We start from the raw sequence: 16,827 nt of genomic DNA, 5'->3' as shown, positions 1-16,827 counted from the left end.
AGAAGTGGCAACTGTTTGTGATATTTGATTCATGTGAGATATGTGGATTTTCAACATTCTGTGTTACCCCTATCTCAATCATAAATTTGTGTAAATGTTGAGCCAACATTTTAAAAGAATTTTGCATGAGACAAAATACGGACTGTCTGGATCAACTATGACATTTTTTGTAATGTGTGCTTTTAGCAATATAGCCAGTATTCCCTTGCTGTGAGAGGCTCAGACCGAGATGGTGGGGCAGATGGTATGTCAGCAGAGTGTGAGTGCAACATTAAAATCCTCGACGTTAATGATAACATCCCATACATGGAACCGTCTTCTGTAAGTATTTGTCCTTGAAATTAATAACTTTAATTCATTACATTCTAAAATTTGTTCAAACAATTCTATTTACAGAGGTGCATGTTATTTTTAGTGACATACAACCCAAATGCAGACACGTGTTTTGTCTTATGCTTGTTTATATATTACATAGGAAAAATATATGTATTTGGACAATGAAGCATGAGCCTATAAACACAGATCTCATTTCTAAGTAATGAATGACTGTAAACTTTCTTTGTAAGTCCAGAATAGTTCTTCTCTCACTCACACAGTTGTTAAGATTTTTTTTACTTCTTGTTTCAGCATATGGTTAGAATTGAAGAAAATGCTCTATCTCAAAATTTGGTCGAGATTAGAGTAATCGATTTGGATGAGGAGTTCTCAGCTAATTGGATGGCAGTAATTTTCTTTATCTCCGGAAATGAGGGAGGTTGGTTTGACATAGAAATGAATGAAAGGACAAATGTGGGAATTTTAAAGGTTATTAAGGTATGGTATAATTATCCTAAATATTTTGTTTTCTTGATCTTTTTCAAAATGATAGTCTTAAAATAAAATGTTAACATGTCACAAAATTGAGGGGGTGAAAGAATAAAAATTACAGTTTTAAAATGATATATGATTATAGAGCTTTTTTAGCAGTTTTTCCGTTTATATCACTTTATAAAAACTGGCATTAAATTTGAACTTGAAACTCTCTTCTATTAGTATACTACTCTTTCAAAGATCATATAAACTTAGAGCATTTCTGAAAATGAATCTTATTTTATGCTTACAACAAAGTATAATCAATCCTTAAGATTTTGTTTTAGATGTTTAAATAATACTTTTTAAGCAGATTTCACATGACCTTAAAAAATATGTCTTTGTCAGCATTGTACATTAGTTATCATGCACTGAGAATATTCATCATGTAAATTAAAAGTTGTTTAGTTCTCTAAATGTTAAATGAGGTGTTTATATAAAATTAAAATTAAATTACTGTAATAGTAGGATTATCACATTCCATTCTTCCTGTAGCTCCTAATCAGGGCTTATTATGTATATAAATATACTAGAGATTTGGTCTAAGTGACAAAGATTTGGTCCAAGTCAACAGAATTCTCCTACGTTCCCTACATTAAGGATCCACCTCATGAGTGGATCATTGAATTTCCTCTAAGAGTTGGGGGGTAAAATGTGACTTCTACAGAGCTAATAGTGAAAGTTTCAGCCTGTGCTACAAGACTTGTGGAGTCTATTTTTTAAATCTGCAATAGCTATGCATGGATTGTGTATGATACAGGCAATATGTATTCTTTATGGTAAAATGTATTCCTTTCTAAACTATTTCCTTCCTTCATAATAGTCCTGGGAAATAGACTTCAAAGGGATTTTGTTCCCAGAAGAATGTGTGATCATTTATCTTATGTCTTCATAAAGTGTCATCATGCCTATAGCTTCCATTTACTGAGGCAGGGTGCGGATACCTTAGTTTTTTCCTCACAGCATCCCTGCAAATTAGGATATGCCCATATTGCAGATAAATACACTGAAGTTGAGAGAGAGTATGTAACCCACTCAAGTTCTGATAGCTAGTAAGTGGTACAGTTGACATTCAAACATAGATTTCTCTAGCTATTAAGTTCATATTTTCTCTACTACTCTATGATACCATGCTGGAGAAACAGTCCTAATCTATTTCACCCTGAACTACTATATTACTTTAAAAAATTAGTCTAGTTATCCTCAATATCTCTATCTGTAAAATGGGAATAATGTTGATTTTTCTCCCAGGCATGACATTATATGTTAATTCCTTTGTTATATGTATGTATGTATGTAACGTATATGTGAACATGATTTTATAGACAACGTTAAAGATTGAAAATTTTACTAAGTACAGAGTTTGTGAATTGACAGTCATCTAAATTACTCTCAAGTGAAATTTAGAAAAAATATATTTGGGGCTTACAGGCATAATGCATAGTTGTCTGTGAATTTCATAAGTAGTGGATATTGACACCGACTTTCATAATGAAAATGGCTACTTGAAATATTTTTTTCCAGAATATATTGAAGAAAATAAGTATTTTTATTATATTTATACTTTGTTCTATTTATTACTGGGCTTATTGAGAGAAGTCACACTTACAAAAGTAAAATTTCTTCTAAATAGTTCTTTATGGAGAAAACCAGTCACGTGATTGAACCTACTAGATATTTGGCCCATACTTTGTAATAAATGGAGCTATTTGTGAGAAAAAATGAAATGACAGAAGCTAACTTAAACTGTCTTTGTGCTACAAAATGCATGGATTTGACCATCTATATTATTTTGAGTTTTTAAATTTGTTTGATGGATAATTATAACTCATGTCATGTACTTTCAACTTTTTTGACAAAAGATCTAGGGCAGTTGGATTTTTTTCTTCCTATATTTTCATGTGTTTATATTGCATTAAAGATAAAGACAGAATAGAGTGTATATTTGTATGTATTTATATTTAATTAAACAAAGGGATGTAAAAGTTTTCTGGCCTATTATCAAAGGATCTGTCTTTCTTCCAGAATGTTTTTTTCTTATAGTGAAACTATCTCACTCTGTATTTTCTAGCCCCTAGATTATGAAGCTGTGCAGAATCTGCAACTTAGTCTCGGTGTCAGAAATAAAGCTGACTTTCACCATTCAATTATGTCTCAATATAAAGTCACAGCAACTGCAATCTCTGTGACTGTGTTAAATGTAATTGAAGGTTCAGTGTTTCGTCCAGGTTCAAAGACATATGTAGTAAGGAGTGACATGGGACAGAATTATAAAGTGGGAGACTTTGTAGCTACTGACCTGGACACAGGTCTAGCTTCAACAACTGTTAGGTAAGACCAACATTTTCCAAATAATTTTTAACATATATTGAACTTAAGTATGTATGTTCTTTTTAGAAATTTTAAGTATCTGAATTAAAATATTTTTCATTATTTTTGAAACCATCATTCAATCATAAAAAGTACTAACTAGTGAACTATTATTTAATTCACAGCTTTTACCTTAGGAAAATATAAAAATTGTGCAAAAAGTAAAATGCAAAAAATGTAAAGATGCAAAATGTGGAAAATATTGGATCTTGAAAGTTTGACATTTCTGTATTTATGTATTTTATTGGTCATTTAGCTGATTACCATATATCATGGTTATTCCCCTAGAAGATTTTATGGACTGATTTTCCTATTGCAAATGGGTCCAGATTGAAATCAATTAGATTTAGTTAGCTCATTTCAGTTACTCTCTTCACTTTAGTGGCATTTAATATTGATAAACTATCTTGTATTCCACAGATGTGAGTTCACTGAGGGTAGATCATCCTACCTTCCCCACCCCACTCTGATCCTCCCAAAGTTCTATCCAGTCTTTGAGTTTAGCACAGTGCTTAAGACAGGGTTATTTAACCAATGTTTAACAAATATGCAAATGAGGAAATTCAAAAGAAGTCCTATAAAGTCATCATATATATGGGAAGGGTGAGTGAAAATAGGGAGATAATGAAGCACAAGCTGATGGAGAAGTAACTTTTTTGGTAAGAGAGTTAGAAGGAGCCCAAGAGGTCCCAGGATCTGGGTCTTCCAGGATAGTTCTAATGCTACCAAAACCAAATGAAAATAAGACTGTAAGAAGCAAAGATTATTCTGACATCCAAATGGGCGTGAGGTAGTTCCATCAGAAATGACTGCTAACAATTCATTTTTCTTAAATTTAAACCTTTTCTATTTCTGAATGTCTTCAAACAGAAGGCACTACCCTGAAAAAAAAAAAGTCTCTAATAATTGCAAATGTTATGCAGAGGTTATAACCACTGACTTGAAACATGCCATTTATAATCAAAATCTGCCTCTTTTAGAAAGCTGACATTAATTCGTACTGTTTCGTCAAATACAGATATGTAATGGGAAATAATCCAGCTAACCTACTAAATGTTGACTCAAAAACAGGCGTAATTACTTTGAGAAATAAAGTTACCATGGAACAATATGAAATGCTTAATGGAAAATACCAAGGAACAATTCTATCTATAGATGGTAAGAAATCAATTTAACTTTTTTCCTGTCTAGAGGAAATTATATATACATTCAGAAATTAAAGTTTTAATTGTTGTATTTTGAAATAACCCTTTCCCAAAAACAACAACAACAACACAACAAATCATACTGGGTATTATATAATCAAATTTTTAATGATATGAGAGACAACATAACTCAGTGGCCAAGTTCATGAGCTCTAGAGTGAGACTGGATTGGTATCTTGTACCATCACTTAGTGGCTATGGGATTTTGGAGAAGTCATTTAACCCATTTATTCTTCAGTCTTTTCTTCTGTAAAATGGGACACTAACATGGATTTAGAGATCCCAAATAAGCTATTACATGTAAAGCACTTAGAAGAATGCTAGTATTCAATGTTAGTTCTTACTAATGTCAATAAATGATTTTTTAAAATTGTATTCTTAAATTACTTGCAAATAATTAGTCCAGAAGCAAAGTTAACTTTACATTATTTTTGGAAAGTTGATGTAAAACTTCATGCAAAGTAGCATGTTTGTATTATGTTTCCAAACCAACAAAATTAAAATTAAGCTGGTCACCAAAGGGATGGGAAAGGGGAGAGATGTTGGTCAAAAAGTACAAACTTCCAGTTACAAGACGAATAAGTTCTATGGATCTAATGCAGAGCTTTGCCTTGTGATCATTAATGACAATGCAATTGCTATATACTTAAAAGTTCCTAAAATAATAGATCTTAAATGTTCTCACCACAAAAAAGAAATAGTAGTCATGTGAGGTGATGGAGATGTTAGCTAATACTATGGTGGAAATCATACTGCAATGTATAAGTATATATCAGAATGACACACTGTATACCTTAAGTTTATACAATGTTATATCCTATTTATAAAGTTAAAAGAAGATAGCAGGAAAAAAGGCTTATCATGGAATTTTAAAAAATTGCTTAAGACATAACTACATATAAATAATTGTAAGTGGGTTATAGAAAAGGATAATGTTCCATCAGCATCATTCCTACACTGTAGTAAGAATTATTATAATCACCAATGTACAGCCAGAATCTCAGAGTTATGAAAGATTTCTAACCTAATAGAACGTGTTGGGGAAGAAGCTTTCCTATACAGTGGATGCTAGATTTTGGAAATCTTATCACTGAAGGAGAAAAAAAAAAAATCACACCTTGAACTTTCAGTATTGTGGGTTTTCTGCACTGAGCAATTCCTAATCAGAGATTATCACATATTCAAATCCTATGGAAAGCAGATAGTGCCAATGTGATGAATAAATCTCTGTCAAGGTAATTTAGGAGAGAATAAAGCAATTAACTACTGCACGTAAAATACAAATACAAGTAGCTTCCATTCATTTAAGTAGTATGTGGACTATGACTGATTTATTTATCTAAGGTGAATGACAGCACATACATGACATGGCATTTACTGTTTATATTTCTCAACATATGGGACAATCTTTCAGGAGCACGAATATTCATCATGGTTTGATTTAAAAACTGAGTCACAAGTAAGGGATGATTTGTGAAGTTACTGAATTCATGGGAATAAAGATGTTGACATAAGTTATTAACTCAAAAAATGGTTTTATCTTATTCAATGATTATTATACTAAATGTATTAAATATATCTTCCATTTTGAATCTTGTTGCAGATGCTCTTCAAAGAACTTGTACTGGAACAATTAATATTGACCTTCAAGGTTCTGGGTGGGAAAAAGATTCTGAAAAAGTTACCAGTTCACAAAACAGTGGAAGTTCTACTGGAGATAGCAGTGGAGGTACAGGTGGAGGTGGCAGAGAAAATCCTAGCGAAGGTGATACCACTACAAACACAGGTGGCAAAACTTCCACTGACTATGAAGACGGTGAAACCCAGACACAGAGCAACAACAACCATCAGGAATTAGGTAGTAATAATCTGTCAGATAATGTCCATTTTGGTCCTGCTGGCATCGGACTACTCATCATGGGATTCTTAGTCCTAGGATGTAAGTACTTTTAACAATCCTATTCATATGTGTCCCTCTCCCTGAAATTATGGGGAGGAGATAAGCTTTCTGATCCTATGATAAAGAATACTTTATAAATTCTTATTTTGTGCACTTATTAAGAAATGCCTATTTGCTGGTGGGTCTGTAAGATGAAAAAATCAAACTGCTTGACCCCTTATAGTGCAGTGGAGGATAAAAACTTCTTTGCATTCAATCTCAGTGCAATGGGAGAGTGCTATCACAGGCAGGGTTCAGATTGCTATTTAGGTAAAGAAGACAATCATAAATGATCCAAACAATCAGAAAAGGCTACATAGAGAAAGCAAACTTGCAGAATGTAACATAAAATACACGAGAAGAGATAATTCCCCAATTTCAATTTTTTAGCCCTATTAACTATTAAGCAGCATTTTAAAATTTTAAAATTAAGTACTTTATAAAAGTAATTTAATTACCCAGGTGTTGATTATCTCTACTGCAAGTAATATATGACTTTCACTTTGAGTTTATTGTTGATTGCCTTTGGGTAGCATAGTTTAAAAAATATTTAAAAATTATATATTTAGGGTCAAATACCTCTAGATTCAAAGCTTTCTCTAGCCCTAGTAAATTTTCAAGAAAGCAAAATACATAGGATTCTCTTTCTCCTTTCTTTCCTTTTCCCCTCTCTTACAATCCGTTCCTTATTGCTATCTTTTCTATGTTCTTTCCCCTCTACCTCACTTCCTTCTTGTTTCTTTCCTTCCTTTGTTGTATTTTCTATGTACACATCCTTTCCTTCATCTGTCCATTCATTCCAAATCATTTATCAAGATTCTATCATATAAAAGGCTCTGTGCTAGACATATATTTAGATGAACAAGAAAATCCAACTAGGTTAACAGAAAGACATCATTTGGCAGTGTAATATTCTCTATTTGTGCAAGCATGCTTTCAAGAAAAAAAAAAGCCATGTAGAGGAAAATAATAGAGGGAATAATTACTTGAAGCATGAGTAAGATTTTACTGCTGAAATTACAAAGGCAGGCATGGATGAAAGAAAAAAAAGTGAAGACATGGAAGAGGAACCGTAAAGACTCAAACATACTGCCTGTTTTGTGCAGCTCTCTTTTTTGACTCTAACATTTTCCTGAGTAATGACAGCAAAAAGTCTCATCTGTTTTAATAGTATAATACTATTTGTGAGTTGAATACTATATAACAAATGAAAATTGATTGTAGTCTAATATACTGAAGCTTACAATGATTCTGATATCTGACCATGACTCAGTTTGCTTATCGAAACTTTCATAATAATTTTAAAGTCAAATGCAGTTATATTAGGGTTTCAAATTTAATCATACAAAAGCAAGTTATTTTTTTAATGTGAAGTTTTTAACAGAAGTTCCTAATTCCAATATTCATTTCCTTTCACCAACAGTGGTCCCATTTTTGTTGATGTGCTGTGACTGTGGAGGTGCTCCTGGTGCAGGAGCTGGCTTTGAGCCTGTCCCTGAATGTTCAGATGGAGCAATTCACTCATGGGCAGTAGAAGGACCACAGCCACTTCCCACAGTAAGTGGCTAATTTGTAAGAAATGGCTTTGGTGGTCCCCAAAACTCAGCTTCATGTACATGAACCAAGATGTTGGCGATTGCTCACAGCCTATCTTATTCTTCATTCTGGGATAGCCAATGTGAAAAATGAAGAGAAGTCAAAGGTCCATCTGAATTAGATGGAAGTAACCAGGAAAGACTTTCTAAATGAGGTGCAGGTTTTAAATGGATTTCAGAAGTTTTATAAATAATGTTATTTTAGAATCTGGGGTACTTTGAGAACAAACCCAATATATAAGGATAGAAAGAAAAGAATGACTACAAGTGGGGATATGTTTCTTGTCTTTTAGGATGCGACCACGGTCTGTGTACCACCAATACCATCTGATAATGCAAATCTAATTGAATGCATTGACACATCCGGTAAGAAGTTTGCTTTTTGTTTGTTTTTTGTTTAATTTTAACAGCTCAAATGATGAAGGAATTCCATTCTGTCTTTACCTTACTATTTCTCAATTATCTTATTTGTCTTTAAAATTGTTTCTATCATTCATTTTTAGATGACTAATTTACAAATTAAATGGTAAGGGAAAACCTACAGTAATTATTATTCTTATATGTTGAATTTTTAAAGTCTTCCTCAATCATCAGAGAGTACTCAGGAAATGACTCTAGTAGGACCTATATAAGTAGGAGAGAAGAATTAATTACAAGTCAATTTTGGTCCAGGTTTTCTGTCTAATAGAGCAAACATTATTTACCAAAAAAAATACAGTTGACCCTTGAACAGCATAGGTGTTAGGGATGCCGATCCCTGTGCAGTCAAAAACACAAGTATTAACTTTTGATTTCCCCAAAACTTAACTATTACTTAACTACCAGAAGTCTTACTGTTAACATAAACAGTTGATTAACACACATTTTCTATGTTTTATATGTATTATATACTGTATTCTTACAATAAAGTAAACCAGAAAAAATAAATTGTTATTAAGAAAATCATAAGGAAGAGAAAAACATTTACATTACTAAATTGTATTCATTTAAAAAAAAATCTGCATTCAAACACACTCTGACCTCAGCTGCTATCATGACAAAGAAAAAAACTGCATCCATTCTCAGCATGTGCATAAAGTTGACATAAAACGATTTGTCTGGTTTCTTAAATTGAAAGTAAGTGTATGAAACACTATCAGAATCTTTCCAAGTTCTCAGCTGAGGCTGTGTGCAGGTGCTGGAGTCTCTCCTTGCACATAGTTAACCAAGACTTTTAAATACAAAAGGCCTTAAAACAGGGGTCTAGACCAGTTTGCAGGCAGAAGTGAGGGAATGATTAGAATGTCATAGCAAGAGGACAGCTACCATGCTAATAAAAAAATTCTTTTAAACTTTTTATTATCTTTGAAAACTGTTGTACCATCTTGCCTTTTCTCAGAGTAAACAAAAATAGATATTCTCTTCCTTTTCTCTGGGTCTTTTTAAAACTTGTCATCATTACTTTCCTACTTGCAACTCTTTAAAATAGAAGAGGTGTAGGAATGCCCAGAACTTGTAGAATTGCACTTTATTCAAAGACTAGACACAGTGGCCTCTAAACCTATTTCTCCTCCTGATGTCTCCATTTTTGGTAATGACATCAGCTCCTCTTACCTCAGAAGCAGCAGCCACTTGACTTTTCTATCTCCCTATTCTTTAACATCCAATCCATTCTCAAGACTTGTCAAATCATCGTATCCATCAGGATTTATTTATGCATTTATCCCTTCATTACATCTAAAAGCCTTTACACAAATCTGGAACAAAGCACAGTTAGAGGCACCAGAGTCATTAAAGGATGAAAAATACACTGTCCCTAAAAATCAAGATTTTTAACATATTAAAGCCATGGGGCACATACCCCAGTCTCAACACTTTCCCTATCTATGGCTCTTCCATAGTCTGAGCCATCATTTTGACTAACTTAGCTTGAACATGGTAACAGGTTTCTATTCACCCATCACATCTAAGTGAAAACCCAAGATTCTCCATGCAAACCTTCCCCTCACCACAGCCATGACTACTCCTCTGAAAGCCAGTGGTTCTTGGGTCTTCTTCTGGATGCCCTGTACTCCTAATGTGTTGGGGTATTCTTATACTATTCAGCTTTTAGAATTTGGGTATCCCCCCCAAACTCCCTCAATTTGAAATCAAACTCTCTAAAGCATAGGTTCTTATAACCTCTATGCAGCCCTCCCTCTTCCAGCATGACATATAATTAGCAACAAATAATTAACATCAAACAATTAACAAATTAACAAACTGATTAATAATATTATTTTGAACTCAATATTGCATTTATAGCCCTTTACTTATTGTCTAGATTTTACTTCAATGAGGAAACTTACATTATAGAAAGTTATTTTTGGTCTATAATATACCAGAAAAAGAAAACTTAATTTTATCAACACTTTTAGGGGTTTACACAAATGAGTATGGTGGCAGAGAAATGCAAGATCTGGGAGGAGGAGAAAGAACAACAGGATTTGAACTAACAGAAGGAGTTAAAACGTCAGGAGTACCTGAAATATGTCAAGAATATTCTGGAACATTAAGAAGAAATTCTATGAGAGAATGTAGAGAAGGAGGTCTGAATATGAACTTCATGGAAAGCTACTTCTGTCAGGTAAGGTTTCTTTTTTTTTTTTTTTTTCCAGGTAAGGTTTCTAGCACTGTGTCTTCCTCTCCATCCTGTGCCCCCGGCTCTACTCTAGGCTACCATTATTCCTCAACACGGCTTTCGCAGGTTCCCAGCCTCTAGTCTCTGCCTGACAGTCATACAGCTGCTGGATAAAATTTCTATAATTCTGAACTAACCACTTTAATCCTCTACTTGAAAATAGCCAATGGCACCTAGCTCTATTTACCCAAGGCATGAGGTCCAAACTCCTTAACATGACAAGATTATTCATAAAATGACCCCTTCTCTCACCTCCAATTCCTCCTCACCACCAACTCCACATACCAAGTGTCCTTGCCTTATTCACACTGGTCTATTCCCCTCCATGCCTTTGCCTATGCTGTGTCTCTCCTGCAATGCTTTTAACCATCACCTCTTTCATAAACTCCTACTCATCTTTTAAGGCTCAATCAAATATTACTGCCTCTGGAGTTTTGCTGTTAACCCTCACATTCAAAATAGAATAGATGTTTCTTTATCTGTATTTCTGTAGTGCTCTGTGTATAGTCTTTATAGAACTTTATCATTGCTAAAATATGTTTCTATGTCTATCATGGTTTTTAGCATCTTGTCCATATGTTCTCTACATGTTGCCAGTACCTAGCTCAGCTCCAGGCACATAGTAAACATTCAGTAAGCATGGGTTCAAGAGCCATAGCACACTTCCAGAATATTCTAAGAACTGGTAAGAATTAATTTTGCCACCCTCAGGAGACAGAATTGTCTGTGGATATGCACTATATGATACTTAAGCTTTCAGGAATTTTCTATCCCTGAAGCAGTCTCTGATAGATTTATATTCTTCTACATCCAAGTCTAAAATATCTTCTTTAACTCTCCCATTGGTTTAAAGGGAGGCTGATTATCTTGAAATAAAATACTAATGAAAGCCTTTCAAATAATGGGAGATAATAATAGGAGACTTGTTGAAATCCACAGGAATACTTCCTATCCATGTCCCTACAAGTGAATGTTATTTTCATGAAAAGTACAATTCTTCCTCAAAACTTTTGCACCTTGCAACTCCTTCTGCCCAGGACACTCTATCTGCTTTATTCCACCCACTGCTTTATTCCAACCGCTACTCAAACATCACTTTACGAAATGCTGCCCTTGGCCACTCTATCACCCTATCTCTTCACTCTGTGCATACCACCTCCTAACAAATATGTTTATGTATTGTCTGTCTCATCCTACTAAAATATAAGCCCTGTGAGAGAGAGACTTCAAATGTATTTCTTCACCCCTACATTGCCAATTTCCTAATAAAGTGTCTGGCATACAGTACAGATTCAAAAATATTTTTGAATGAAATAGTGAAATGACTTGGTTTGCTAATACAGATATTTCCGATACTTAACCTGAAAGTTTGCAATCCAATATTATGAAGGACAGAAATGAGATAAAAGTGCACATGTTTGGGACACCTCGGTGGCGCAGCTTGTTGAGCATCCAACTCTTGGTTTCAGGTCAGGTCGTGATCTCCAGGTTGTGAGATGGAGCCCCAAGTCAGGCTCTGTGCTCAGTGGAGAATCTGCTTGAGATTCTATCTCTATCTCTATCATCTCTATCTCTATCTCTATCTCTATCTCTCTCTCTCTCTCTCTATCTCTATCTCTATCTATCTCCATCTCCATCTCTATCTCTCTCTATCTCTATCTCTCAAATTCATAAATAAATCTTACAGAAAAAAGTGCACGTCTCTGGGCTTTAGCTTTGAATTGAAGAAGATCCTATTTTAAAAAATCTTCAGTTTTGAATCCCAAAATGGCAAAGACATGTTCTGTTGTTTTGCTGGAAAAGCCATCTTGAAGTAAATCTTCACAGAACCATCAAATTCACTCCGCTGGAGAAAGGAGAGTGCAATACTGAATGAGCCCGAATCAACTATGAGCTACCTTTTATATACAAACAAAAAAAGAAAGAGAAAGAAAGAAAAAGAAGAAAGAAAGAAAGAAAGAAAGAAAGAAAGAAAGAAAGAAAGAAAGAAAGGAAGGAAGGAAGGAAGGAAGGAAGGAAGGAAGGAAGGAAGGAAGGAAGGAAGGAAGAAAGAGGGGAAGAAAGAAAGAGAAAAAGAAAGAAAAGAATAGAACCTCCCATACACACACACAATTGAGTGTACTTAATGTTCAGTGCTTCTAGGTATCTCCTTCCAATTTGGTTACAAAATAATTCATGTGATTTTTTTTGCATGTACTTTTGTATCCAAAGTGCACTATGATGAGGGAAGTCCATTTAAATAAATTTTAAAAATCAAAATGTATTAACAGGATTACAGTTAAAATAATATCCAACCAAATTCTTTCAAGAAATTATATGATGATTTTAATACATCTCTAGTAGAGGTTAGAATTTTGTCCTATATATTCTTCTTTGATAATGCCCCAGAAGCAAAAAGAATGATAAAGACTTCTATTATTGTTAAATATGTATCCATAATTTCATTTTTCTCTTTCCTCTACAAATCTAGAAAGCATATGCTTATGCAGATGAAGATGAAGGACGTCCATCCAATGACTGTTTGCTCATTTATGATATTGAAGGTGTAGGTTCTCCTGCTGGCTCCGTGGGTTGTTGTAGCTTCATTGGAGAAGATTTGGGTGACAGCTTTTTGGACACACTGGGGCCTAAATTTAAGAAGTTGGCAGATATCAGCCTGGGAAAAGAAGTTGAACCTGATCCCTCTTGGCCACCTGAGAGCACTGAACCGATTTGCCCTCAGCAGGGAACAGAGCCCATCATTGGTGGACACCCACCCATCTCCCCACATTTCGGTACTACCACAGTCATTTCTGAGAATACCTACCCCTCAGGACCTGGTGTACAACATCCTATGCCTATTCCTGATCCTCTGGGCTATGGTAATGTCACTGTGACCGAGTCTTACACCACCTCTGGCACTCTGAAGCCCACTGTCCATGTTCATGATAATCGACATGCATCAAACGTAGTGGTGACAGAGAGGGTTGTTGGCCCAATCTCTGGCACTGATTTGCATGGAATGTTAGAGATGCCTGACTTGAGAGATGGGTCAAATGTTATAGTGACAGAAAGGGTAATAGCACCAAGCTCAAGTCTACCCACCTCTTTGACTATGCCTGATCCCAGAGAATCATCAAATGTGGTAGTGACAGAAAGAGTAATCCGACCAGCTTCTGGCATGATGGGCAATCTAAGTATACACCCTGAGTTATCAAATGCCCAAAATGTGATTGTGACAGAGAGGGTTGTTTCTGGCTCTGGCATAAGTGGTATTAGTGGCCCAGCTGGGATAAGTGGAGGCAGTGGCCTAGTTGGCAGTGCAATGGGAGTAAGTGGTGGTGGCATTGGGCTGAACAGCCTGGGAGGAGGTGGTGGCCTGAGTAGCAGCATGGGGGGCACAGCCACCATCGGTCATGTGAGGAGCTCCTCTGACCATCACTTTAGCCAGACCCTTGGATCTGCCTCCCCTAGTACTGCCCGAAGCCGAATCACAAAGTACAGTACAGTACAATATACTAAGTAGCCAGGATCCCAGTACATTTGTTCTCAGTAATGGTGATTTAGATTCCATTCCCACCACCAAAAAACTAATGATGTGTTTGATGATGTGCAGGTAGGTGCTAAAAAACTGTGGAACAAGGTCAGAAACCACAATGAGAAAGATGGAAACAGTGCTATTGGGCAAGAGCTCTCCCTAGCATTTGTAAACTTTTTTCTTATATTAATACTTATGGAATCATGACAGTGAAGTAAAACTTGAGACAGGGTCTTCTTTGCTTCTGTGTGGCCTGTCATATATCTCCAGCACAGGGAATAAATTAAACTCAGTCATGCAAAACCACTGGCCTTAAGATGGCTATCAGCACAACTCTCCTTACTCTGTTTTGATTTGCCATGTAGCTCAGGCAATATTAAAAAAGGACTAAACATGTAACATGAGCTCACATATGTAGGAAGAATTTGAAATATGTGCTAAGCACCTGGTCAGTTTCACAGATAATAGGAATAAAAATCCAACCATGTATTCAGACCATGATGAACCATTAAAGAAAACAAAATCTGGCTACACAATCCAGTTCACAAGCCATCAAGCACTCCTACCTTAATAATTGCACTAGATAAAATAAACCTCAAATGAGGAACAATTTCCTGGGAGGAAATTTCCACAAGGGAATGGCAATAGGGGAGATTCATTTGGGGAAAACTGGAAATGTCTGAACCTGAATCTTGAGATGGGGCCTCAGCTAAAATTCACATGGAGTCCAGGAGTTTTCTGATTCTAGTTTGTGTTTTGTGGTAGATGTGAGGTTGCAGAATATCACACTCGTTCTTCTTATCACTGTGGCTCTTACCTAAAGGCAGAAAGCTTGCCAAGTATACTTCTCTGACTGAAGCAAGTAACACCTGACATGGTTGTCATCCCTAATGGTAAATTACCTTCCAAGGAAGCAGATGGATACCACTTTGTATTTTCAGATGTGTGTTTAGTAAGTGTTATTCACCTACATCCAGCTCTCTATTATACATCTCTTAAGTTAAAATAATTTACTTAAGCTGAGCTGTGAAAAAACTCTGCAGTATGGTTAAGCTTTGGGGGGATTTTTTTAAGGGGATCTAAAAAAAGTTTTTAGAACATGTAAAATGTTTAATGGGAAAAGTTAGTTCTGTAAAGTAATGCTGTACTATTAGTTTTAATTGAGTTTAGTACTTTTAAAAACAACACTCTGCTGCTATTTTAAAGAGGTCAACCAAAACCTTTTAACAGAGTTGATGATATTGTGTTAACTTATGTGAAATTGTACTAGACAATCCCATATCCTTACTCTATCTCACTCCCTAACTAAATTTTCTCACTAGAATAAATCTTATATTCCTTATTTAATTTGTTGATAAAACTCTTGGCTTATATAATATTCCAATTTATAGATAGTTCCCAAATTATATAGTATGATATATTTTTCTAGCTTCAAAATTTAGCAATATACTATTTATGATAAGCCATTTCTGTGTGTTTGCTATATAGTAATACCTGGTTTAAAAAATCTCTAAATAGAACCAAAGCATTCTTAGACAGGGATAAACTTGCTATGGCAAGATAGAGAATTTTTTTTCTCATTTCTAAATTCAGTGTTGATATGAGCTCACTAAAGTGAAACTAGATATGACAAAATTGTTCAAGGACTATTCCCTGTTGATTACTCAAATTTCCCAAGGTATTACAAAATCCAAGAATAGTCAACTTCCAACACTTTTCAAAGGGAGCTAAGGAGTGAACTATTTTATCAGAGCTATTTTGCTCTATGTTATAGTAGATGATGTCAATATTTTCAAAGCCACAATATACATCTTATTTTACATCTGTAGTCTATGTGAAATTTTGATAGTCTGTAGCATGTCAAAATGCAGAGGTGTAAATAAAGTCATTTACAGGGACTCTTTTATTTCTTTCTCCCATTTGGGGAGGGGGGAGCTTCCATTAATGATGGATAATCTTTCCAGAAATAAAGTCAAGATGTATTTATTGAAATATGCTTGATTATGCTGGATCCAGGAGTTTGAAGGAATAAAAATAATTACTAGTTAATTAATTCAAGGGAATGGTATCTGACCAAAAGTAGCTTCTGTGTCACTTTGATTTCTCATCAGAAGTGTTTTTTAAAGACTCTGGATATCTTCCAAAAAAGTTTTTTAGATTGTCTAACAAATGCCAGAGTGACCATCTTTAATAACTGTTGTTATGAAGATCCATTAGTAAAAAACCATGGAAGATATAAAAAATGACAGTATTAGTTGTCAATTTTTCTAGGAAGATACTTTCAAATAAATTTTTTGTCAGGATTACACACTGATGTTCTAACTCTTTATTCTTAAATTTTAAAATTATCTTTTTAAGATACAGTTCTAACAATCCTTTAAAGGCATGTCATTTTTTCAATAAACAACCTGTGGGCATAAATCAATTCTCCTCTGTAGATCCTTTACTCCAACTCACAGACCTTAGGTCATTCTACAGACCTAAGATATGGAAATTATTTTACAAGTAAATGTTATAATTCAAATCTATATTGGAGGCTGAATCTCAGATCAACATGCTCTTAATAAAAGGGAGAGGAAAAAATAGTAGTTTAAATGTTCTGTGTATAGAGTTTGAAATAAAGTGATGGTCCTTAGGGTCTGACTTCCTAAAGATATGGTCCTTAGGGTCAAAAATTAGTGTGTCATAAATAT

General features: G+C 34.7%; 1 protein-coding gene across 1 annotated transcript in view; it reads left to right on the top strand.

Moving 5' to 3' along the window:
- DSG1 (desmoglein 1) overlaps positions 1-16,442 on the top strand; it is a 32,923-nt gene extending 16,481 nt beyond the window's left edge. The window contains 10 exon segments of the mRNA NM_001002939.1: positions 187-321; positions 628-813; positions 2,921-3,180; positions 4,238-4,377; positions 6,028-6,363; positions 7,787-7,920; positions 8,252-8,324; positions 10,355-10,563; positions 13,088-13,873; positions 13,901-16,442. Coding sequence (NP_001002939.1) covers positions 187-321; positions 628-813; positions 2,921-3,180; positions 4,238-4,377; positions 6,028-6,363; positions 7,787-7,920; positions 8,252-8,324; positions 10,355-10,563; positions 13,088-13,873; positions 13,901-14,122 — 2,481 coding nt within the window. The 3' untranslated portion in view covers positions 14,123-16,442.
- Positions 16,443-16,827: the final 385 nt, after the last annotated feature.

This window comes from Canis lupus, chromosome 7, assembly GCF_011100685.1.
Source record: "Canis lupus familiaris isolate Mischka breed German Shepherd chromosome 7, alternate assembly UU_Cfam_GSD_1.0, whole genome shotgun sequence".
Lineage (NCBI taxonomy): Eukaryota > Metazoa > Chordata > Mammalia > Carnivora > Canidae > Canis > Canis lupus.
Note: the sequence above shows the minus strand (reverse complement) of the source record. Positions and strands in the feature narration are given on the sequence as shown.